General features: G+C 38.6%; 1 protein-coding gene across 1 annotated transcript in view; it reads right to left on the bottom strand.

The window, feature by feature from the left end:
- Positions 1-26,580, bottom strand: part of egfr (epidermal growth factor receptor) — a 149,882-nt gene that overhangs the window by 52,329 nt on the left and 70,973 nt on the right. The window contains exon 2 of the mRNA XM_002939914.5: positions 441-592. Coding sequence (XP_002939960.3) covers positions 441-592 — 152 coding nt within the window. The remainder of the gene's footprint in view (positions 1-440; positions 593-26,580) is intronic.

Below are 26,580 nucleotides of genomic sequence, written 5' to 3'. Positions count from 1 at the left end.
AAAGTTGGCAGGAACAGTCCAGCCCTGTCCTTACCACGTGCCATTGATTTTGACAGCTGCTTGAATATCCTGCCCACCCAGCCACCAGGGCAAGTACAGGGCCCCCCCTGTGGACTGTGTCAGCCGATGCCCCCTAACTTTATGGCTGAATAATGCACAAGTCAGGGAATGAAAGGGGGGTGGGGTGTGCGCTACCGAATGCAGGCAGCACTGTACTGATGGAGGTGGCCCTTATTATAATAATGGAAAATTCAAACAGTTACTGCCTAAACACCCGAATGATTTGAGCGTGATGGTTGCTCATGTCTACCATGAGACCAATAATTCATCTGTGATGAGAAATTATTCAAACCAATCTCTATTGGTTTGAATCTCTCTAGAATCCTATATGCTAAAGAATACTTTATATTTAAAATGATAAATCATTTTTTATTTCTTACCCGCAGGAAGGAGGTATCGTTCAGGCGGTCTAAATAAGTGATTTCCAGATTACCAAGCACAATTTCACAACCATCATACATCCTTTTAAGGCTGGCATAGTGTTCGTCTGTGTTACCCAGCTGATTTAATCTGTTGTTATTGCCCAGGCAGACTAGAAAGAAAGAAAAACAATATGAAGGCTGGTATTTTAAAGACAATATAGATATCTAAATTATTTTCCTTATACTTCTAAATGTTTTCCTGAGCAAAATCCCACACCAGAGAAGCAGTCTGATTGAGGATAGATGTTTTCATTCGTATGCAAAGCAGAAGTAATTCTGGAAAGGAAGCCAAGTATCCCTCCTAAAATTTCCATTTACATGGAATACCCTCGAGACTGAGCCTCACCCACTGGGTTTTTAAGAACATGCAGGGCAGTATGGGTTTGGGTCAGTATGATTGGGTCAGCATATGTAGAGCCAGGAAAGTGTATCCACTAGAAAAGAACCAGTTCCCTGGCTCAGTGGGTGAGACTCAGTCTCAAAGATTTCCATGTAAATGAAAATTATAAGAGCGATCATGGGCTTGCTTCCCCTGTATTCATTCTACAGTACACAATAACTGACTAGCTACCAAGTTCATTAGACTGATTACAAGTAGAATTGTGATGGCCCCTAACAACTTCCCCTTGTAAACACCAATGTTCCTTTTAGATTTCACTAGTGCAAAAACATGCTGCTTATGTCACTATGCAGTTAATGTTTCTGTGTTTATAGAGCTAACATTCATGTTAAGATATTAACATTCAAATATAGGAAAGAGCCCTATCAAAACAGTAATACATTTATTAGGCCTCTGTCATGTTGTTTTAGTAACCAATATGAATAGGTATATTGCAAATGCATTTTCTGCAATGTCTGCAGAAAGGCATATTTTATTGAATAATCAATCAGCTGAAAGATGCAAAGTTTGGAACATGTTTATTCACCTGGTCGCATTCACTCCTTATTGGTTGCTATGAGTTACTATGAGTTACTGTACCTTGGGAACTTTATGCCTTTTATTACGTATTTTCATGTTTTTTGCTCCTTACTAAAAGCAATACATATAAACTGGCAACTTGCCATTTTTATCCGGGCCAAATGTCCTATTACTGGTACACATCCTGGCCCTGCTACCATAACCATTTGCTGTTCCAGTGCAAAAGGTTAAACAGGAAGAAAGCCTGCCAGACAGATAAACTAAATAGATATTAGAAAACGGAAACACAGCTCATTTGGCCTAAATTATTCAATTACAAACATGACATGATAGAATGAGGAATTAATCGCTAATATTGCCTGTTTTCAGTAGGGGATGTATTTCAGTGAAACTAGGTCTTTAACAATTATTGTGTCTATGTAAATATGACTTGGGCCTTCCATACCTCTGGCATCGATAAAACGTCATCTCCACAGATACGTGCCATTGAAGGTTTGCTGTTAGAAGGGCATGATACTGACTGGTTCTTTAATAACCTGCTGTGTAAAACAAGGTACTGGTCTAAGGATGACTGCAACTTGCCCAAGAGCAAGCTGAAGTCTAAGGCTTGTACCCTGAACTAAAGGGCAGAAGCTATATGATCCTGAATAATTCAGCCTGCCAGTTCTTTTTACTGACACTCTTCATTTAGACTCATGAGAGACAAGATGATCTGTGATCCCCTGATTGTTCAATAGAATTAAATGGTAACTGGATGACAGTTCTGACAAAAGCCAATGCATTATTAATATACCTGGTGTCTACTGGAGTACGGAAAAAAACATCCAGTTTATATATTTTTGAAGTCATCAATAAAACATAATATTATAATAAGGGGCTGATTTATTAATATTTGGTATACTGTATGACTGAATATTTATTAAGCATTAATTTTAACACTTCATTCATTTCAACATTTCCTTTGCCATTTAATGTTCACTTCTTTTGTTTCAGCCACGTGATAGAGCCCAGTGTTGCAGCTGAGCACTAACACCCATCAAACAAACACATTTGGATAAATTGGCACACTGATCAAATCAGTAAATACAAATGAGGGTTCCAGTTTTTCCTATTGACAGAATTACAGAATTACATTCAGATCCAAGGCGTGCATTTGGATAATGTTATTTGATTCCATAAATCCCAGTTGTAAACTGCCGCTGGCTGCATGTTACTGCTCCCACTGGAAAGTTGCATGAAGTTCATCATTAGCTCATATCAAAGTGTTTAGTGACATCCAATTTTTTGGGCCAGGGACACCAGAGTTTCTTGTTTTCTCTGAGATTTAAGCCATGTATGGTGGATTTAGGAGAATGGGAAGTATATCATGTGATATAAACAGGGCCACTGGCAATGACTCTAGGGCGCTTAGATAGCACAAGAACAACTCTCATGGCAACTATAGATCCAAGTTTCTGTACCTACAACGTCACTACAGCTTATGGTACAACTGGTCAGTTAAGCTATAGGATTATATGTTATCATGTCCAGCGTTTAATAACCTGCTCTGGTTTTTGTTTGTGGGCCTTTGGTGGATTTTGTGTAATCACTGCAGGTGAAAGGACTAGAAATGAGCAAGTTCTGGTTCTGGTTCACCTTCATTCTGAAGCTTTTTTCCAATTTTGTCTAACATTAGTAACAATTGTAACAATTGGCTGCTATATCTCTGGCAACATTTTTTGTGATTCAAAATTGTTGCCATCAATAATACATTGTGGGAAAATGAGTAGAGGTTTTATTTTTCATTTCATTTCATCTGCTGAAGCTGATTTTTTATGTGGAAAGGCTGGACGCAGTTAAATGTTTCAGTGCAGCCCCCATAAGCACAATCATATTCCATGGTCGCTGTGGCAATATATCTATATTTTCATATACTGAATTGTACCACAAGGCCAGCTGTCAAAGGAATTTGGTACTGAACTTTCTCAATGTGAGTAGTACTGCTGGGCTGAACTAATACATTGTTTACACTAGATAAGGTCTTGTGGGACAGAAAACACAGACCAAGCTAAAGGTGGCCATACACGCACCGATATTATCGTACGAAACCTCGTTTCGTACGATAATCGGTGCGTGTATGGCATGTCAGCGAGCCGACCGATATCGCAGGAAGCTGCTGAAATCGGTCGGCTCGCCGATCGGCCAAGTTAGAAAATTTTGATCGGGCGCCATAGAAGGCGCCTGACCAAAATTCTCCCTTCAGAGCTGAATCGGCAGAAGGAGGTAGAAATCCTATTGTTTCTACCTCCTTACCTGCCGATTCAGCCCTGAATGGTGTGTGGCGGATCTGACGATGTTTCGTGCGACCGACGGTCGTACGAAACATCGTGAGATCGCCACGTGTATGGCCAGCTTAACAGTGGGAGCAGCGCTTTTGGACAATAGTTCTTACACAAAATATGCTTCTTCCTTTTAAGACCTTTTGTGCTACTATAGGACTGGCCCAGGAAATACTTTATGTGGAGTATACCCCTAAATCAATGCAGTCTCTCTGTAATAAATTAGCAGCACACTGGATTTGTATTGAAAAGTGCCCAAAAAGTGGTTTATTAGCTCACAGTGGCATATAGACGACTATTGTCAATTTACCACTGTGAGCTAATAATCTACTTTTGGGCACTTTTCATTATGGGGCAGATTTATTATGCAGTGTAAAAAATGGTGGCTTCTCCACATAAAAAAGGTGTAAAATCAGCGCAATTTTCTTACGTGTTTTTTCCTTTAGCCCGAACTTACTTGAAATAATGGCGTAAAATCTGACGTTTGGACGGCAAACTTCTTGATTTATTTTACACAGATTTTTGCACCATTTGATTTTACACAGCATAATAAATAGGCATCTATATGTACAATTGCCCCAAGGCAGTTGGGGTGGAATAGTAAGCCCCTTGTTCCTGCACAAAAGGTTTTCCTCCAAGTTCTTTTTTCGAATTTATTGAATCAATGCAGTATCATGCCCATATATATGCTGACTTATGAACATATATTCTGTCTCTGATTAGAGCTCATAAGAAAACAAACAATGTCATCATTAACCAAAAGTGCTTTATTGTTGCCAGAAATGTTTTTTTAAATAAACTGATATAATCAGTGTATCAAAAGCACAATTTTAACCATTTACTTGCATGGTTCCTTCAGATCATAACGTCATATTGCCCTGTATATGAAAGGTTTAACTGGTGGATCAGAGCCAAAAATTGATTAAAACCAAACTTTGGGTTACAAGTGTACTAGACCAGCGGTCCCCAAACTTTTTTGCGCCACGGACTGTCCTTAATTAAGAAAATGTTCCCATGGGCCAGTGGGCTGGGGGCGGGGCGCCCATTTCAATTACTGGGGGAGTGGTAATAAGCATGCAAAGCAATCACTGTATGACTCTATGACTCACTGACATGGTGTTATGCGTGTCGGCGAGTCATACACAGCAGCGCTATATGTACTGGTGTATCATCATGTCATACACAGCACATCTTCCAAACGCCACTTTGTAAGCAGGGATCAGAGGTGGCTTATTGTAACACAGCCCACGGCCTGGCACTGGTCCGCAGCCCGGTGGCTGGGGACCCCTGTACTAGACTTTATCTGGGTCCTATCTGATTGTTCTGCTGACGCAAAGTGTATATTAGCTTCACTAGAAAGACAAAGCATACCTAAAGAGTTCACTAAAGAGTAATTCCTTGGAGAAGTATATTTAAGCTAATGTTGTGAAGTGGAAGGAAGCTGTGAAGTTTGTGCTCCCTGCCTGGCATTAATGCGTGTAATGCACAGCTGCTGGGATAGCGCAGGAAGTTTACACATAGATCTGTGTATACTGAGGCTCAGTTTTTGACTTAATATTTTTAGGAAAACAGTTACAGCTGGAAATTACCTCTTCTTTTTAACTCCTTATCTTGGACTGTGACAGTATAAATATGTCAATGTCAGCCTAGTTTATATGCTGCTCTACCTTACATTATGCTTGTCTCATTCAAATTGGCAATTTTTATTAACAGTGATTGACAATGCATTTGCAATACTGTATACATTTTTCAATAGATTTTATTAGTATTTTTGTAGCTTTACTGTATAGTCTGAACTTAAGTACAACAATGGGCTCTTTTATACACAGATATGAGTCCACTATGGACTTTTATAGAAACTACAATCACATTTCCAGCTGCACTAGAACGATATGACCAAGGTTCTGATATGATCTAGGTCAAGCACCTGTAATATTTATTAGGGATGCACCAAATCCAGGATTCGGTTCGGTATTCGGCCAGGATTCGGCCTTTTTTCAGCAGGGTTCGGATTTAGCCGAATCCACAGTCCTGGCCGAACCGAGTGTGAATTGCATAAATTAGCATATGCTAATGAGTATTTGGAAAGGTTAAATGTTAGGGAAAAAAACATTTTCACTGCGTGCTACATGGCTGCCGATTTGTATCCCTTCCAGATCCTAACGTATGCTAATTAGGATTCAGTTTGATATTCACGCGAATCTATCGGTATTGATTTGGGGGTTCGGCCAAACCCAAAAAACTGGGTTTGGTGCATCCCTAATATTTATCTTCGAAACATAGAATAGCTCCCATTTCCCTGTTTCTGCTGTTTAGCTTAAAAAATAAAAAACAAGAGGCAAAAAAGTATGTTCAGCACAAGCCCTATTCCCTGAACTCATGTTGAACAATGGGGTATACTGCCCCTTTAACAACAGCTGCTCAAAGCTTCTCCTGATCTTTATTATTAGATAGATTGCTTCTGATCATTTTAGCTTTAGTGACAAATGTCCTTTCTATGCATGAACTGAAATGAAATCTATAAAAGCTTGGATTAACATAGCAAACTTTCATATCAAATGAAGACTGCAAATTAGTATCTATCAGGTACCGTGCAGCCAGGTGGACCATACAATACAAATGTTAAATCAAGCAAGATTAATAACAATGAATAACAACAATAATTAACCATGGAAAAGCCAATCTAATTATTATATCCCCATAACTCCTGACATTATACCACCAGTTTTTTAGAAGTACAGGATTATAATTTACATTAATGTTTAGAAAATGCTGGATTTTGTATTTCTGGATTGTTTCCCTGGCTGCAATAAAGCAGACAGCCTCAGTACTGTTTTCCATATATGCATTGGCTGTATTTTTAATCAAATATTTTCTCAGTAGTATGAAACTAACTGGAAATGAAATATGTATTTTTCTTAAAGTGCAGGTTTCGACATTCCGCCATAGGCAATGCACATGTGTCTTCTTTATTATGCTTTTTGGGTCTATCACAGGAGGAAAAACAAAGCTAAATAATTTGTCGTCTGTAGGTATACAACCTAAGGATTTTGTTCTGCTCATTATTTTATGATTTACATTAGCTATCCAATTATACAGCAAAAACAATGGTATGTCTGGCCTTGACTCAGAAAGCTTTGAAAATCTCAGTGGGAAGGACTGCATCAGGCTATTAATACGGTTGCTTCCTCTCTGGCATAGGCCATTGTTATGAACCAATCGTTGGCCAGGGATGCCAAACTGGAAAAATATCTGCTTGTTTGGCAAACTCGGCAAATGATCTGATTTTTCTGTTTATGGCAACACTGAACTGAAAATTCCCCTAGTCTGGATACTTAAGCCTTCCATTTAATGGCAAAAAAAGGCAAACATTTTTCAAATACTGAAACAGAGCTCACGACTAGAGGGAAAAATCCTAACGTTCTATTTACTCATATAGGATTTAGATAAATGTGTCACTTAAAATCCTATGGTGAATGGAAAACCTAGGAATTCAACTCTGGCGAACTGTTATGAACTCTGTTTTAACTCATTGAAAATATGCCCCAAACATTATAAATCCTTACTACAAGAATAATAATGATATTCCACATCGAACATTTCAATTTAAAAACAGTGTACAAAAGACAAAGTTAATAAATGCAGACAGAATCAGCATTAATGCCAATATTTGTCTCTGTGATTCATTTCCTATATAAGAACCAACCCCCCTTCCCCACAGCACACACCTTAGGATTGCGGTTTATGCCAGAGATATACATCCTGTTGTATCACTTACACACCTGGATTAACCTCAGTGTAGTGCTATAGTACAGTGATTACAGTGCTTTGAACATATATGGTGAGTGTACAGAGTGAAATTCTATCTGCTAACATAAGGTAATAAATGGATGTGGCAGACACAGATATGACCATTGAGTCTGAAACTTCACAGAAGTCTACAATATTGCTTTACTTTTATCTTAATCATTATAGGAGGCAGAGGGTGTTAGGGGTAAAAATCCTTCCCTGGTTACAGTAAACTTTTGGTACCTCTTACTCTTTTGTTAAACATTAACCTTTGCTGTCCTTCATGCCTTCTCTGAAGAGGAGCTAATATTGAATAAAAATATAACCCATGAGATAGTTGCAAATATTAGCACTGGGGACAAAAGTCATGCTACTTTTCATGTAGTTATTTTAATTGGCAGATCAAACTAAATGTTTCCTTATGCATAATTTTAACATTTATATTTTGTATTAAAAGATGCCCTCTTGCACTCTTGCTTAAATAAATGAAAAAAAAATGGTAGAGCTGCGCTTACCAGTTGCTTCAATATGGTCTCCTCTTTGTAATCCTTAGGCCTGTGATACACAAGGAGATTAGTCACCCCGCCATTAATATCTTCTTGTGATGGCGATTAATCTCCTTTGAATTCTATCCTATTGGTGGTTATGTAAATCGCCAGAAGGAAAACATATGTGACGCAGGGGGCGGTCCAAGCCAACCAGGAACCCTAAGCAGCCCAGACAGCCACCTCGCCCCTGCACCTCCCCCCCCCCCTCATGTGTGCTTGCATGCGCGCCAAGCTGGGAGTGGGGGGAGGGAGTCATTCCCCCCGCCGAGTAATGACAACCAGCGGGTGCAATGAGAAGGGAAAGTGGGCTAGGGGTAGGCAGGAGAGGTTGCTGCCTAGTGCCCTCCAGTTGTTCTGCCCCAGGCAGGTACCTCTTCTGCCCACCCCTAGTTCCGGCCCTGTCAGGCAGGAGGTTTTGATCTGGCCAGCCGTTCAGAAAATCTGGCTGTCCATGTCAAAACAGGTGGCAACCCTACTGTCGCTTTAGCTTTCCAAAGTCGCCCAAACAGCAAGCTCCATTTACTGACATAGGGAGTAAATTAGGTACCATAAATGACAACTGTTCCACAGTAACCCATTGCAAGTAACCAGTAAGATATTTATGTTAGTTATTCAAACTGCAATAAATGGTGAAACCTCAAATACTCTATATACCTAAAGCTGCTGCTGGGTGCAATGCTTTCAGGAGAACCTTATGATTAATCTATTCCATTATGACATATATACACTGGGAATATGCGTTCAGAATGACTAACTCTTTATTAATATTATCATCATAGTCCTGGCTGAAAGAGCTTACAATATAAAAGAAGAAGTGATTAAGACAAAAGGGGGTGGCCAATATCAGTTAAAGGAAAACTATACCCCCAGAATGAATACTTAACCAACAAATAGTTTATATTATGTTAAGTGACCTATTAAATAATCTTGACAAACTGGAATATATATCAGTAAATATTGCCCTTCTACATTTTTTCCCTTGAGCCACCATTTAGTGATGGGCTGTGTGCTCCCTCAGAGATCGGCTGACCAGAAATAATGCAGCTCTGGCTGTAACTAAAAGAAGTGTGGGAGCAAAAGGCAGAACTCTGTCCATTGTTTGGCTGGTGAGGCCTAGCATGTATGTGTGCCCTTGGTATGTTTGTGTGCACTGTGAATCCTATGATCCCACGAGGCTCCCCTTAATTCTTAAAATGGCAATTTTCTACCCAATGGCACATACTACTAAAAAAGTATATTTTTATAATAATGGTTTATTTAGATGAAGCAGGGTTTTACATATGAGCTTGTTTATACAATATATTTTTATTGAGACCTACATTGTTTGGGGGTATAGTTTTCCTTTAAAGGACATGTAAACCCCAAAAATAATATTTTGCCTAATAAAAGAAAACACAATTCTAAGCAACTTTGCAATATACACTCATTAAAATTTTTTAATTTTTTTTTTAGTTATTTTTATATATAACTGCTATTAAAAGCAGTGTTTGCCTGTCCTTTTCTATTATCTGCCCTGGTGGCTCTGGTATTTGAAACAATGTAACAAATGCCAGCAGATTGACAGACCTGACTTGCGGAACAAGCTTGGCACTTGCAACATTGTTTAAAAAGTAACAACCAGGAGTTGAGCAAATGCTGCTTTCAATAGTAAGTACATTTACAAATAACTTTTAAATCACTAATATTTTTAAATAAATTGATTTTGGAAAGTTACTTAGAATTATGTTTTCTTTTATTAGGCAAAATATTATTTTTGGGGTTGACATGTCCTTTAAGAGATGTGGTATGCATTAAGCACCATATAGGGTACACTGAACCTATGCTAGGGTAGATGAGGCAAGCTTTCCTAAAGAATTGTGTTTTAGGGAGAGATAGACAAAAAGTTGTACAGAACATACAGTAGGAGGGAATTACAGAGAGGGGGGTGCAACCCGAGCAAAGTCTTGAATGTTATGATTGTTTAATATGTACTTATTATCTGGTTTATCATTTTCTGTTCTGTTAAATACATGCCCCAATAAATCCTTCTACTTGTGCAAGTGTACTTAACTAATATGTGGCAGATCCTATGACTTTTAAACACTTGAAATGAAACAAGCAGGCATATAGCCCCCTATAGCCACATATAAATATGTCCCAACTCTTTCTTAGTCTTTCTTCCTCTAGCGACCTATATCCTTTAACCCTTGTGTGTGGGACTGTTCATTGACCTCACGATGATACAATTAGTAAAATCTAATTATTTGCACTCTTGGTGATCTTAGGGCTTTGTTGAACCCTCAGCTATGTAGCTATAAAGCTGTTCATAAAATAATAAATAATTAATGCCACATAAAGTCTGAGTAAACGTGATAATATCTGATGCTGTTGTCCATTAAAATACAGTATATTTAGAGATCCAGCATTTGTCTTGTAAAAGAATTTGGGCACTGCCCACTCAGTACTGGTCAAGCAAAGTTAATCCTAGATACCAAAACTCTGCCAAAAGTCTATGATAAGCATTTAGGGTCTGCCATTCAGAACAATACTACAAAACAACTACTTGGAGGTATGCAACAATTGGCATATATGGTTAGGACAGGGGTGCCCAAAAGGTAGATCGCGGTCCACTAGTAGATCACTTTAAAGTTTCTGGTAGACCTGGAGGTGGAATGCAGTGGGATGACATCCCGCCACTTCATTTTTCCCCCCAGCATACTGGAGCTTTTGCGACTGCTCAAGCCATCAGTTTTTGTAGCTTCATCCCAGTATAGTATATTGTCCCCACCGGGCCACTGTATACACTCACCTAAAGGTTTATTAGGAACACCTGTTCAATCAACCAATCACATGGCAGTTGCTTCCATGCATTTAGGGGTGTGGTCCCGGTCAAGACAATCTCCTGAACTCCAAACTGAATGTCAGAATGGGAAAGAAAGGTGATTTAAGCAATTTTGAGCGTGGCATGGTTGTTGGTGCCAGACGGGCTGGTCTGAGTATTTCACAATCTGCTCAGTTACTGGGATTTTCACGCACGACCATTTCTAGGGTTTACAAAAATGGTGTGCTCTTTTGGGCAGGGCCCTCTTCACCTCTTGTATCGGTTACTGATTGCTTTATATGTTACTCTGTATGTCCAATGTATGTAACCCACTTATTGTACAGCGATGCGGAATATGTTGGCGCTTTATAAATAAATGTTAATGTAATGTGTGAAAAGGGAAAAACATCCAGTATGCGGCAGTTCTGTGGGCGAAAATGCCTTGTTGATGCTAGAGGTCAGAGAAGGGTATTAGTATGGTGTTCCTAATAATCCTTTAGGTGAGTGTATATTTGTTCCCACTTTATATATGTTTCTGTGTGCAGACTACAAAGTGGCCCATGAAGAAGGGAAGTAAAAACTACTACAATCCTTTCACATTAAACTTGAAGTTGGCACTGCGTTTGTATATTGCTATGTGTATTTGTTAAACATCGACTGATACCTTTTCTTGCTTGTTGCGCCAAATGATAGATCTCATGACGGAGGCCTGGTGGCAAGATTAGATCACAGCGTGACAAAGTCTGGGCACCCCTGGGTTAGGATATCTACAGAAACTGCATTTACACATAGGTATACCATTAAAGGTGAAATGTTGCTATTATACAAATGTTTGTATTTATTTATTTTATTTGTATCTTATTTATGTTTGATATATTTAATATATATCAAACATATATTTATACATATATATATATATATATACATATGTTAATATTTTTCATTATTTACTTGTGAGACCCTCAACCTAACATTTCCTCTCTATGTGCAAGCAACACACATGCTACAAGTTGCTGACAGATTTCACCTGTTTAAACTGGCTGATTCCAGCAAATTGCAATTCCCTCTGAAACCCGAAGAAAAATCTGGTACCAACCTCATGGGCCCGTCCTCACATGACAAAATCGAATGTCATGACCCCAAGCTAAGCCCACCCTCCATGTTATCAGGCCCCTTGGTACCCATTACAGTTTGGGTGCAAGTTTATACCAATGACAGTTTCCCTTTAAACTCTGGGTGTCACTGTGAAACAAGTCTCTAAAGATGTTTGTCTTAAATAAATAAAATTATATTTCAGACCGGAAATAGTTCTTAATCCACAGTTCTTTAATTGCCTGTTATTTGCTGTTATTTGCTGCTGTTGAAAACCAAAATTTAAACTTTAATGTTATACACAATTACTTTCTGCACTAATGCAGACAAAACAGAGACAGTGAGAACTATTTCATAACACTTCAACTGCTCTGTTTTACTGGCAGACTGTTATTAAGGAAAAAAGAAAATATAAAAAAAGAAAAAGATATGTATGCTGTTAGAGTGCCAGAGAAGCTAGGTTCTGGCATCACTGAATGAATAATACTAAAATCATTTACTTTATATGTTTTGTTTATTGTACAGTATCTTATGTGAAATACTTTTCAGTACAAGAAATCAGACAAGCAGGCATTTTCAGCCCATACATATACAGAACGAGCTGCTGCTGAAATAAAGGGGCAGAGTTATAAAAAAATGTGACATCAAAGCTCACTAAAGAAAAAACACCCACTTTCTATTCATTCCTACCCACTTTCTATTACTATGAGATTTTTAGAAGGAGTGAAAGTTAGAGTTCACCCAATGATAAATATACTTTGTAAAATCCCATTTGAATGAATAGAACATAAGTGAGTTTTTATGTATTAAGCTTTGAACTCTCATGTTGAAAAATCTGTCCCAAAGTTGGTAATTTTGTGTGGTGAGTTCTAATCTAACATTTTGATAAATCTGCCCCTAAATGTAAACTAAATTTGTTGCATGCATCACCTACAAAGTAAATATAACCCCTCTTATTTCCACTAGCTCTACTCCAGTGCTGCAGAGTATTGTTCAGATCATACATGCATCCAAAGCGGAAACATTTATCAGCCATGTGCCCAAGAAGAACACCTCAGTGGGCAGCAGATTCAGGCTCATTTTGAAGAGTTTATCATGCTGCGTAAAAAGTGGAGTGAAGTATTACCGGTGATGTTGGCCAGGGCTCCTTGTTTTACACAATTGTGTTTTTTTCACAGTTGCTAGCTTATTTAAGACCAAATAGCAGTTATATTACAGAAAAACACACACACATCTGAGAATCACATTGTTACAATCATTTTTAGTAAGGCTAAAAGTCTTAAACGTGTGAATAAACTGGGAAAATATATAACATCTTTAGACAATTCCAATTGACTTCTACATGAAGTCACCAGAAACTTTTGGCAATTTTTTTTTAACTGAACTTTGAACAAGAAGCCTGCTTGATTTTTGATACTGAATTGGCCCCTTAGTGTCAAGTTGTTGATTTATAGAATGTAGTGAATGCTTTCTTATTTAAGCTACTTCTGAGCCTTCTCAATAAGTACAGTGGCTCATGCAACTTCTTGATCAGTGCCTTGCACTTCGGGCCCACATCATTTTCTGTAATTTTGATCACCCTAACCTTAAGTCTGCTAAAAATCAATTAAACATAAAAAAACCCAATAGGATTGTTTTGCCACCAATATGAATTTTTGCAGTTTATTAAAAAATGAATTTATTTTTAAAAATTAGAATTTGTTTAAAATGGAGTTTACGTGTGATTTGCTTCCCATATGCCTGAACTTTCTGGATAATGGATTTAAGGGTAAGAGATCCCAAACCACTATAATTTCTCTTGTGTTTGTATTTAACTTTGGACTTTTAAGTAAAAAAGAAATAATGCTTGCAGACATAATCCAATAAAACACTGGGAACTTCCAGGAACATAAATATTTATCATCTAGTTTGTTTGCCCTGTTAGGTTATACTTTATGCTGCAAGGGTAAAACAGACAGTATAACAGAATAAACAGTTCCCTCAAAAACTAGTAAACTTAATATTATTTCCCCCAGGAACAGTTTGTGATATTAAGCAGGACTACATCCTGGCTATAATGCAGTGAATGACTACAGCACAATGTCCAGTCCAATGAGTCAGTAAATTATCTCCTTTTCATTTAGTGAACAGCAAATATTCTCTAACATGTCCTAAACTATCATAAAATGGCTAAACAAACTTTCGCCTCTACAGACCAATGTGACATGACACATTTTTCTTATAATCCCAACATAACTTCATTGTGAAAACTAATTAAATCTGATGCAAAGTGTGTGCACTATTTACATCACTGCTCAGAGTCTTGCAGTTGTATCATAACACTACTCTAAATCTGGGAGTTCAGTGTTGCATCTAAATATATGGTTTTGAATTACAGACAAGTGTTTCCATTCTGGTTTCAAAAAAAAAATCCAGACCCTAAAATGACAGTTTGCTAGACAAATTATGTACAGTTATAGTATTGCTGTGACACTGTGTATTGTGGCTGACAGTTCCTAAGTCCTGTTTTTGTCTGCTTGCTAGAACTTATTTTCACTGGAATTGACATCTACCCACACACTAGTTTTGGGACTGACGTTAAAATTACCATGCAGCATACACTTTAATATATGACTCTGGCTTTATTTCCCTACCTACTTGTTCTTCCAGTCATTTCCCGAGAAAGAGAGCCTTGGAAAGATTTCAGTTGCTGTACTATTAAAACCAGTAACACAAAGGATAAATCTAGATGTGTAGGAGTTGTTTACAAGTGAATAAGTCTTTTTGTGACATCTTTTCCTTTTGTTTACTGAGATGTAACAGTACATGAAAACATAATGTAGCCATTAGTTAATCCTCTTATTTTGGATTTCCCAGTTTTGTGAATTCAGATAACTGCAATGTATTTGCATATTCTCCCCATGTCTGCGTGGGTTTCCTCCTGGAACTCCCCACACTCCAAAACATACAGGCAGGTTAATTGGCTCCTGATAATGTGATAGGGACTTTAGATTGTAAACTCCACTGGGACAGGGACTGATGTAAATGATGAATAATGTAAAACATTGCAGAAATGTGTGAAGCTATATAAATACATAAAAAAAATGGTGGCAAATTTGAGTATTCGGGGCCACTGGGGCTGCCATCTCAAGGGCCCCCCCACCCCACCCCATTGACCCCAGCCCTAAGTTTGCATTGCCCACAAAGGCCGGGGCCCATCAGGTTTTTTTTTCCTCTGCTTGGCCCACCCCAGTCCCAGGGGTGGGCCAAGCAGACCAGGCATCCTAGCCAGCCCGGCCTGCCACCATGCCCCTTCACAACCCCCCACATGTGGGGGAAAGGGGGCACAGACTAGGAATAGGCAGGAGAGGTCCCTGTCTGACACCCCCTCCCAACCTTGTGCCCTAGGCAAGTGCCTCTACTGCCTACCCCCAGTACAACCCTGAACTAAATAATGGTAACAAACAGTAATAATGGTTTACAAACAGTCACCTCATGTGACCCTGTCTCATGTAATTTGCTCTGGTAAGGTGCAAGCCATACTGCAGGCTGGGAAATTAGCAAGTCCTGAGAAAAAAATTCTGTATGAGGATCCTTAGTAAACTGGGTTAATAGCCAGACAAAATGTATTTAAGTTTCTTGTTGGTGCTGTATATGACCCCTCACATATGCCAGCACAGTGTAATTAGAATAAAATATAAATATATTCTGCTTTAAAAGAGTTAAGGAATTTGGCTTTTCTCTCTCACTTTTCTTGTATTACACTCAAAAGCTCTGAAGAAAAAACATATAAACGTAACCACCTGAAATAACAAAATGTCAGACTTCAGAACATGGTACTGGAAATATGACTCTTGGGGCCTAGACATAAAGATAATAAGATACAAATAATGATATTTATACCAGGAATACCAGGAATATGCACTGGAATTTTCAGTGATGCAGAGATATTTTTCAGAATAGGATTAACCTACACATTGTACCAAAACCCTTTAATGGATGTTATACAGCCTGATGTCAACTTGATTGCAGTTAAATCAACATTATTAGGAGATAGAGTTTCACCTGCACCATTCTAAACTTTCCCTACTTAGCAATTCAAGATGTATAAGCAATAAGCAAGACTAAACTGGAAATGTAGCATCTGGAAGCTGGTAATCAGGTTTGGACTGGGAGACAAAATAGGCCTTGGCATTCCAAGTACACAGAGGCTCAAACAGCCCTCCACAGACCCAATAAATAGTGACTGTCTTTGGCATCTTACAGCAGCCCCTCTTGAATTTGTCAGAATCCGCAGGTGCCAGTCCAGGCCTGCTGGTAATGCATTAAGTAATTAAATATTCACCACTGTTGAAAAGTTTTAGAAAAAATAATCAGGTGGATTTTGTTTTATATTGTGATGAGATTGTGACGGACTGAAAATCATTTACTAGGTTTGACAAAACATTGTTGGTTCTTTTTGCTATAATGTATAAACCTGTAATTAATACACGCCAAATGAAACCATAATTATGAGTCCTTTATAAGAGATGTTGAACATACTGGGGGTCATTTATAAAATGTAGGCAGAGCAGAAGTATTCGCACAGTGAACATATTTGCCCTGCCTGTGTTTATATTTAAAAAGCTGGACTGGTGAATTTAATGTGCAAACATAAATGCAAGTTTTTTTGCAGTGCAAATGTCTGGAAAAGCTTTTTAAATATGACATATTCACAAATTGCAAATATTTATGCGCACACTCTGCATCTGGATTACGACACAAACAAATATTCGCTAAACTCATTTTGCAAATTGCACATTTATATTCGCAAAGTGAAAATTGGTGCTATATTCATGCTAGAGGGCATGCTCATGCAAATTGCAATCTCATTAGTGAATTTTTGTGCGCAATTCGCATTTCACTGTGATACGCAAGTAGTGCAAAATATAAGTGTTTAGGGGAAAACATGCGCAAGACAACCATTTGCAAAAAAATATGCGAATGTGCGAACTTTATAAATGACCCCCCACTTTAGTTGAAATACTACCCCAATCTGAGTCCTTCTTAAAACGATCCAAGCAAATCAGGCAAACTTGTAACCATGCTTGCATACTTACAAACCCACTCACTACTGTCCATAACACCATGAAAATAAAACAAAAAATAGCTGTTTCTGCTATAAGATATATACCCAACCCAAATACATTGACATTTTCTCAAACCTTAGGCTAATGCCACACTTAGCATATGGCATATATTTTCGGCAAGCCAAAAAACGATTTCCGAAAATAGCGCCATATGCAGGCACATGTACCCGATATCCGCGTTTTTTGACAGATACCGGCTACATATGCCTGCACCCGAGTGTATTTCATTCATTCGGGTGCAGGCACAATGTAGACTAAATTTACAGTAGCAGGGCATATTTTTGGCAAACGTTTTTCAGCTTGCCGAGAATACGCCCGTGTGGCATTAGCCTAAGTATGGCATTAGCCTTAATGTGCCAACCATTGTGTTTCCTTTTGCAAAGCATAGAATAACAACGTTCTAAGATGAGGATGATTGACTATACAGAGGTCAGGTCACATGTTACATTCCTTATAAAATTCTGTGTAATTATCCGGGATCAATGATGTGAAATAGTCCCATATGGACAATAATAAGCAACTTTCTTCCAACTCTGCTGCTTTAGCAACAAAATGGCCTTGCTGCAAATCATAAGGTCATCTCAAAGAATAAGCCACACCATCCTGTAACTGGATTTCCCCTGGAGTCAATGTTTAAAAACAGAGGAACTCTATAGAGGCTGTAAAAAAAAAAAGATATAAGAAGAGCTCTTCAGTAATTCTGGCACCATATAAGAATGCTACCCTAGGGCTTTCTGTCCTGTTCAGCACAGCTTAAATATTTCCTTTGCGTTTCCTTTCTGTGGTAACTGCAGTTCCGGCTAAAGGATGAAGAATATACCTTTCCTCACCAACAAATAAAATATCCATCTGGTTTTGTCATGAAAAAAAAAACAATTTTTTCTTTGTGCTGAGGTACTATGTGATCCATGTTACTGCAACAGAACAGGCGCTTCTTTTCCATGTGGCATCTTTTATCTATTCACTGTACTAACAAAATATATGCATTTATACACTTTTGAAACTCATTTTTTTCTAAGAATGGAGTTGAGTTTATGCAGTTACTAAATCATGACTTATTCCAAAGTTTTTCCATAGTTCTGCAGCAGGACAACGCCAAGCCTGATTTGCTCTGCTGAAAGGGCATTCTTTATTCAAAGAAAAGCAATTCCAATAAGGCTGGATGAGATCAACAACATAAGGATTATTTACAGATAAGGGCACCAATAAGCACACAAGCACACCCCTTAGTGCTCAATCTAGCACTATATTTAAAAAAATATAGTTACTGATATATATATATATATACCATGTGCTGCTATGGTGGTTGCTTTGAGTTAATGAGGGCAGCTTCAGTCATGCATACATATACAGCTACAAGGATGTACAACAGGTTGCTCTCTGACTGTTGAGCTATAAATTAAAGACAGTCTGAGATGCCAGCAGGAGGTTAGAGCACTGAAAAGCACTATAGATTCCAATCACCTACGCAGTCCACCCCCAATCTTCCATTTTTTAATGGCACCAACAGGAAACTTGTCCTAATGTTAAACTTCAAAACAGACCAATCCCTCACACTGTGCCTTAATGAGGAAGCCAGGCCATGTAAAAAAAATACAATTTACTTGAAATATAAGTAGCTGTGTGGAAGCACAACAAGAGGAAATGAAGATAGCAGATTGCCTGAAGTATTGCTGTGCCTGTGTTCCAGCTTTGGGATTTATGGGGTACTTCCGGTTTCCAAACACAGGCTCTCTAAATCAGATTAGAAGCACAGCAAAGATGAAAGCAAATAATGGTGCCTGTTAATGCTTCATTGGTATCACTGGGAATAATAAATTTAGCCCTGTCCTGGTTTGGTAAATCTTCTTCAAATGTATCCATTTTACACTTTCAATAAGCACAAACAACATATATAAAGGTTATTTTAACATTTTAAAACACTAACACAAACTGTAGTTAGAAATAATGTACAGTACATAAGAATACAGTACAATCAATCAAGAGTAATTGGTTCTGCTCCTAGAACCATCAAAATGTGAATCAGTTTGCAATAATTACCCTCACAGGCAAGTCTGGTTAAGTATTTGAAGGCACAAAACATATAAGGCTTCTTGTGGACATAAAATAACTGTACTTTTACACCGTGGCCTGTTGTTGGACTTTTTGTCATGCAATTCCAATTTCTACAAATTACTCACTGATGCCAATGTTACAGCATAATATAGTCAATAATTCCTACTGTAAAATATAGGGATATAATAAGTCACAGAGGAATTCCATGACCATATAAAGGCACAAGGGTGAAGGCCGAGTGCTTTTAAACAGGTCACTGTGACTTCTAATTTCCTCATATCTTGAACAGGGGATATTTTTTTATAATACAAAACTTTTAATAAGTCATGTGACAGAAATTACATCACTAAGTTTAACTTATAAATATATGTATAAATATAATTTACAGAATATTCATGGCTCTTGTGCATTATAACAGTAATTAGTAAGGGTATTATAGGAACATTTAGTTAACTATGTGGAATAATAATTAATAAAGCTCAGTCCACAGCCCATACAATGCTTTCAGTTAGTAAAATGTGCTTTCAGTCTGTCTTTGCATTAATAATGACGTGGATTTTGTAATAAAAAATGTGTTGTTTGCAGTTCTGCAGCTGCTTCTGATAGCTGTTGTTATTGTTTTGTTAACATTGTCTCCTTATATTCCAGTGCTCAGTACTCTACCCCCTGGGCCTGTCTTTTGGATTCCTTTGCAATCATAAATGAATGAAATGATGCAGCTGTGTATAAAGAGCGCCAAACAATGCTGTAACTATTCAGATGAGAATGATTATGTTATGAATGAAACCAGTAAAAATCTAATTTGCCAATTTAACAATGCACACAATTACCAGGTTTATATATATTTATTTGTATATAATACAGAAGAGCCATGGACATCCTGAAAATTATATCCTTATAAACAGCGCTAAGTGATGTCATCAGTTATAATCAGTGCTTAGTGATGTAATTTGTATCACATAACTCACTGAAACTTGTGTATTATAATAAATAAAGTACACCCTGTTGTAAAATATGAGGGTATTAAAAGTCACCTCAGAGTTCTACAACCTGAATAAAAGCACTTGGCGATCAGTCTCGCGCCTATATATTGTCATGGAACTCCTCAGTGACTTATAATATCATTATATTTTACAACAGAGAGTACTTTATTCTCTATATAAACAGTATTCATTATATTGTATACATATATAGGACAGTTGCTGCTTGGTGCCGAGGCAAGATTGACAATAAAGTGGAGGTAAGTTTCCAATCCTTGGGACATCCCTTTTTAAGTAAAGACAGGAATTTGAGAAGCCTAGTTGGGTATTTAAAAATCCATGGACCTGCAGGTCTACCAGCCTCTGCATTTACCTACCCACTACCTGCCCAGTACCCACAGCTGCAGTCTAATAAGCAGCATAATGGGGCCCAATGACCTGAAGCACAGCAATAGGGAAGCAGGGCATGACTGGCCCCTTCCTTTTACTGTTTCAGATGGCGAGCCAATGGGTGATCAGGAAGATTCCCGGGCACAGCAAGGGGGATGGTCTAACAAGTAGACACCATTTTACCTCAGTTGGATCCAGACTTCGGGAGAGTCAGCAGCTCACAGCCCCACCCACCCTCCCTGAGAAAGAAGGTTGTTATTGTCGCAGTTGGAGGAGGGTACCTTACTCTGTGCCCACAGGGGGAAGTTAAAGGGGGGTACTTGACAAGGAGTGTGTAGCCCAGTAGGCCTGGGGTCCTGATCGGGAGGCAGTTAGCCTCGGTTCAGGGCTGGGGAAAAAGGAGGCAGGAACCCTTGGAGGCGAGTAAGGATTGTTGGTTACTCTAAATGTTTGTTATACAAACAGTTTTGTTACAAGTTACTGTTACAAAATGTTAACTGATGTTAAGTTTTTATGTTAATAAATAAATAACTGCGGCCTTCTCTTGTTTGCGAGGGTTAGAGGCGTAGGTTTAACTAGGGGAAGGCACAAGGGTGAAGGCCTTGGAGGCAAGTAAGGATTGTTGGTTACTGTTAATGTTTGTTATACAAACGGTTTTGTTACAAGTTACTGTTACAAAATGTTAACTGATGTTAAGTTTTTATGTTAATACATAAATAACTGCGGCCTTCTCTTGTTTGCGAGGGTTACAGTCGTGGGTTTAATTAGGGAAAGGGGTAAGGGTTGCAGGCTCAACACTGCACCTGTCATGAACAAGATCCCCTCTGCTACTGTAAAAAAAAATGCGCCCACTGTAAATGATGAAAGCTAACAATATACAGGTATCGGACCCCTTATCCGGAAACCCATTATCCAGAAAGCTCCGAATTACGGAAAGCCCGTCTCCCATAGACTCCATTATAATCAAATAATTCAGAATTGTAAAACTGATTTCCTTTTTCTATGTAGAAATAAAACGGTACCTTGGAATTGATCCCAACTAAGATATAAATAATCCTTATTGGATGCAAAACAATCCTATTGGGTTTAATTAATGTTTTATTGATTTTTTAGTACACTTAAGGTGTTGAGATCCAAATTACGGAAAGACCCCTTATCCGGAATACCCTTGGTCCCGAGCATTCTGGATAATGGGTCCTATACCTGTACTATAAAGGCATAGCTTGTCACTAAATTAGTACTTTCTTGCAGTACAGCTTGCATGCCTTTTATGATTTAGAAACATGTATGATATTCACAGATGGTTAGCTTCTATTAAACACAAGAAAATACCAAAACATGCAACCAAAAATTATCTAGCATTAATTAAACAATATTAAAAGTTACTTATAGCTCTGCAGTGTAATGTAACCAATATGAATATAAAGATAAGCTTCATTTTCACAATGGGCAGAACACTGAAGAGTCACGCATGCGAGGAGACATGTACATCCACGAGTGCAGTGAGCAAAGTTCAATTTCCATAGCAATTGCCATGTTTTCTTCCACAATGCAGCACAATTCGCTAGAATTCCAGTGTCACTGTGAGCTTGGCTCAATTACACGGCACCTATTGCAACTGTATTCATGTCTGCCTGGTGTCATTTCTGGTGTTCGGCGTGCAAGTGACATGTGTGCCCTATATTTTCAGTGTAACTGAACTGCGGTAATTAACCATTATACTGAAGGCAGTGCTGTCCAACTTCTACAGTGCCGAGGGCCGGAATTTCTCTAGCATACATGGTGGAGGGCCGCTAATGGAAGTCAGTTTTGACCACTCCCCTTTTTGAAACCACACCCACTTCAAACCACACCTATTTTATCACAATGGTGGTAGCACAGCAAAATCCCAAATGCTTGGTCCTTACTGTGGGGATATCAACCATCATTCATATGTGAAAGAATTATGTCATATTAAGATATACCCTTAAATTCCATATGCCTCCTCCTCCCCTGTGGATAGCAGAGCAACCCCCAGTACATAATTACACACCTTAGGGACCATTTAATGGCTATTTCCAACTGCTAACAAACTCCCACAACAAACCCCTGCCAGGTTCACCTCCCACAAGCAGCATAGGGCAAGCAGAGTATGGCACACACAGGCAGCACTCTGCCTGTCCTATGCTGTCTGTGTGTGCTATACTCTGCCTGTCCTACCCTGCCTGTGTGTGCCATACTCTGCCTTCCCTATGCTGCCTCTGTGTGTCATACTCTGCCTTCCCTACCCTGCCTGTGTGTTCCATACTCTGCCTTCCCTATGCTGCCTCTGTGTGCCATACTCTGCCTGCCCTACCCTGCCTGTATGTGCCATACTCTGCCTGCCCTACCCTGACTGTGTGTGCCATACCCTCCCTGACCTATGCTGGCTGTATGTGCCATACTCTGCCTACAGTACCTATGTCTGAGGTGTGAAGTGAACAATGGGAGTGATTACAGGCTGAGCCTGAGGTGTGAACACTGCAGGGGGTGAACAATGCAGGTATTAAAAGGTGTGAAAAACACAGGGGATTACATTTTTAAAACAATACAGAGGGATTACATCTTGAATCTGAGGTGAGAACCATGCAGGGGGCCAGTTAATCTCAGTACTGATACCATTTAATGCTTACTCAAAGGTAAGGCATCAAAGCAGCCAGACAGGTGGGGGGCCACACAGAGGGGGGTCGCGGGCCGCATGCGGCCCGCGGGCCGCCAGTTGGACAGCACTGCTGAAGGAATCCTGGAGCTGCTGCTTGGTCTGGAGGGTGTGCATCAATAGAAACAGCATTACTGAATACAAAATGGAAGGCAGGAAGGACTGAGCGGTGCCGAGCACAGCTATATTTAAGTGCAAAGAGCGCATTCTGACACAAGTACCCTTATATCTTATCAGACAAATAAGAAATATTTGCTGTTTTCTACACTGTCGTGTGTGGGTGTACATCATATAGGACAAAAGTTTCTAGCAGTATGAGATGGTCACCATGTTGCCCTCTATGGATCAAGGCATGCCAGTGTTTTTGCTGGACAGATCTCAGCAATGCTCACATTGCCACCTTCACAAATAATGGGCTCAGTTGCTTAGTCATCAAACAAACACTGACAGAAAAGAACCTATTAGAAACCAGACAATAACCATTAATTACAGTGAACTATATCATATATAATTCAAGAAGTATGCAATAACAAGAGGAAAAGCCCAACAAGGCATTACCCACTTATTCCTTTGGAGTCATGTAAAACATTTGTTAGCTTCCCTGTGCCCTAGTTTTAATTATCAGAGCCTCAGTGGTGACTAGGCCTCCTCCAGCTGTACCCCTGATGGCTGCAGTGGAATCTCCCAGAAACTTCCTCTTATTTCTGTACTTCTGCATGTCAGGCCAAGCAGCAGGAAGAAGTCTCCTGAGCCCTGAGGCAGAAATGCCTCCTGTTTGTCATTCCCACACCCTTCCAAGTATGCAGGAGAGTAGATAGCATCATATATATATACTGTATGTGTGATGCAATGAGAAAATACCAAGTCAGTTTCCCAGTTGTATATTTATTGGATGAAATGGGCAAATAAATTGTAGTATGAGGAAGTTTCCATGGCATCTGCACAGTTTTTACATAACAGCAGGCAAAGTTTATACATATTCTAGATAAGGATCTTGAGACTTTAACACTGAACAAAGTGAAAGAATATATGTATCTACATGTTTGTTATTTTGTTATTTATTTTTGTTATTTATTGGAATATTTGTGTTACACCTTATTCTTAATGGAAAAAACACACACAGAATATTTGTATAACATACAGGGTATTTATGGGCAAACTTAAAACTATACTCTTAACCCTTGCTAGCCCTTTAAATAAATGATGGCCCCTGACAAACACACAAAAAATGGCAAGTTACCTCAGGGACCTTAGTTAATAAGCAACAAACTTAAGCCACTAATATTTAGCTAGGGAGGAGCACATACTAGTAAGTGCGTAGCATTAAATGAGTATTTTACAATATGTATGATTTAGCACACCCTGATAAACGACAAGAACAGCTTTCTCTAATTTACTTATAAATACTCATATGACATTTCTACGGTATTTTGAGAAATGGTATCTTAAAAGAGACTGTAAGCAAATGTTGCTAGTGCCAGATACATGTCACATACTGCATGCAATCTATGATGTCTGCTGAATGCATACTGGAAGCTGCAGAAGTCACAATTATATAAACGGCTGGAGGTTGTCAATGTTGTTATTATTAATGAAGGGGTACTTTATTTCTCATAAAGTGTTAATGATTCAGGTGAAATCACTAGGCAGTAGAAAATATTGTATCTTTGTTTTGTCAGGGGGATTTTTACTATAGTGAATCATGTACCTCCTGTAGTCCCTATTTCTGGGAGTAAGTCACTATGGACCTTTCTCTATGTAAACCTGATTTCATAAATAACTTGTTTGGGTTAAGAATTATAAACCCCCATATGAAATAAAATACTCTAAGTTTGCAAAGTAGCAGTAACACACAGCAACCAATACTATGTTTGCTTTTAAACAGGTGACCAGTAAATTCTACTTGCTGATTGGATGCTATAGGTTACCCCTCCTGGACAAAATTAGTGTATTTTATTACATAACTCCCTTAGTCTGTTGTAGCTCTAGGATATTGGGCTTTGAGGATGGCATAGAACCAATTTAAAAATATCCTTATTAAAGGAAATATACACTTTCCACTAAACTCCCAGCGTTGGCCTGTATACTTAAAGATGCAGCTCAAACTATAGTCTATTCATGCTATATAAGCCTTCCTGCCAGTTACAGCTACATAGAAATACCTGGAAGCTGCAGACACATACATATATATAATAGCTGAAAGAACTTTTCATCTAAGCCTCACTGATTTTCAATATGCATACTGACAAAGAAAGCTCAAAAAATGTCTGCCCAGAGGGAATACTAAATAAACAGGATGTACAGTGTTATTGGAAGGCAGAACAGTTCTTTTTTTTAACTATACATTTATAATGCTTGTGCCCTGCGCCCCAGAACACTTACTGAAGTTAATTACTACCTTATGATCATAGTGGAGAGTGTGTCAGATTCAGGAATTGTCTGGGCTGCCAAGTGAAGCCATTGTGACTCTCTCAGTAAACTGACAATGGGACCTGCAGTAATTTACTTTCTATACTTGTCACTAGATTGTATCTGTATTCCACGGAAATGTCCTCCTTCCTAAAGCAATTGCTTTTAGTTCTTATTAAGTGACGAGCAACGTGGATGAGAATGATGACAGTACTTTCAATAAAATGCATCATAGTCTCAAAGTACAGTGCATTAGGAACATTAAAATCATGTAGTACATTATTACAGTACATGCTGTCTCAGAAGGATTGCATATTTGTGAATATAACAGATTTTTTGAAGTATATATATTTATATGTCTATACCTATAATATACCACCTATGATAAAGGATACGTCACCAAGAAGCTTTAAGACCATATTAAGACACAAATGTTATGGTCATGGAAATCCGGGGTGACATCTAATTTCTTCATATATTATATCTGTCAATGTAAATCAAGAATCAGAGCAGGTTCTTGTACATACATGTATGGCTGACTACACCAAAAGCATGCTTTTACGTATGCTTCCTTCCTTCTAAAATTATGAATTGTAAAAATGCTAAGCAGTGCCAAACTTGCCCCCACCCATAAATTTACTGGTAGCACGTTTTAAGGCAAAATCAATGAGCCCTGGATGGGAAAGGAAATACATTGACCTAATAATGGACTTCAGATAGGATACATGATTGCTGTGACAGAATGCAGTTACTTACCATAAGGGCCTTGTCACACAAGATGTTTTCTCTGCTGCCATTGATACGCCTGGTATGACAGGGCCCTAAGTTAACATGGACTTTGATGTGTAAACTAACATAACTTCTGTAAATCAACAGATAGGTAACGCAAGTCAATCAGCACAGGATATGCAAAGGGTGAATTTGTTTAATGTCATGGCCATGTATTAGCCACACAGTGCCAGCTAGGGTTACCACCTTTTCTGGGAAAAATTCGGTTTCTATATATTTATCTT

The sequence above is a fragment of the Xenopus tropicalis genome, chromosome 6, assembly GCF_000004195.4.
Source record: "Xenopus tropicalis strain Nigerian chromosome 6, UCB_Xtro_10.0, whole genome shotgun sequence".
NCBI classification, from domain to species: Eukaryota; Metazoa; Chordata; class Amphibia; order Anura; family Pipidae; genus Xenopus; species Xenopus tropicalis.
This window is presented reverse-complemented; position numbering and strand designations above follow the sequence as displayed.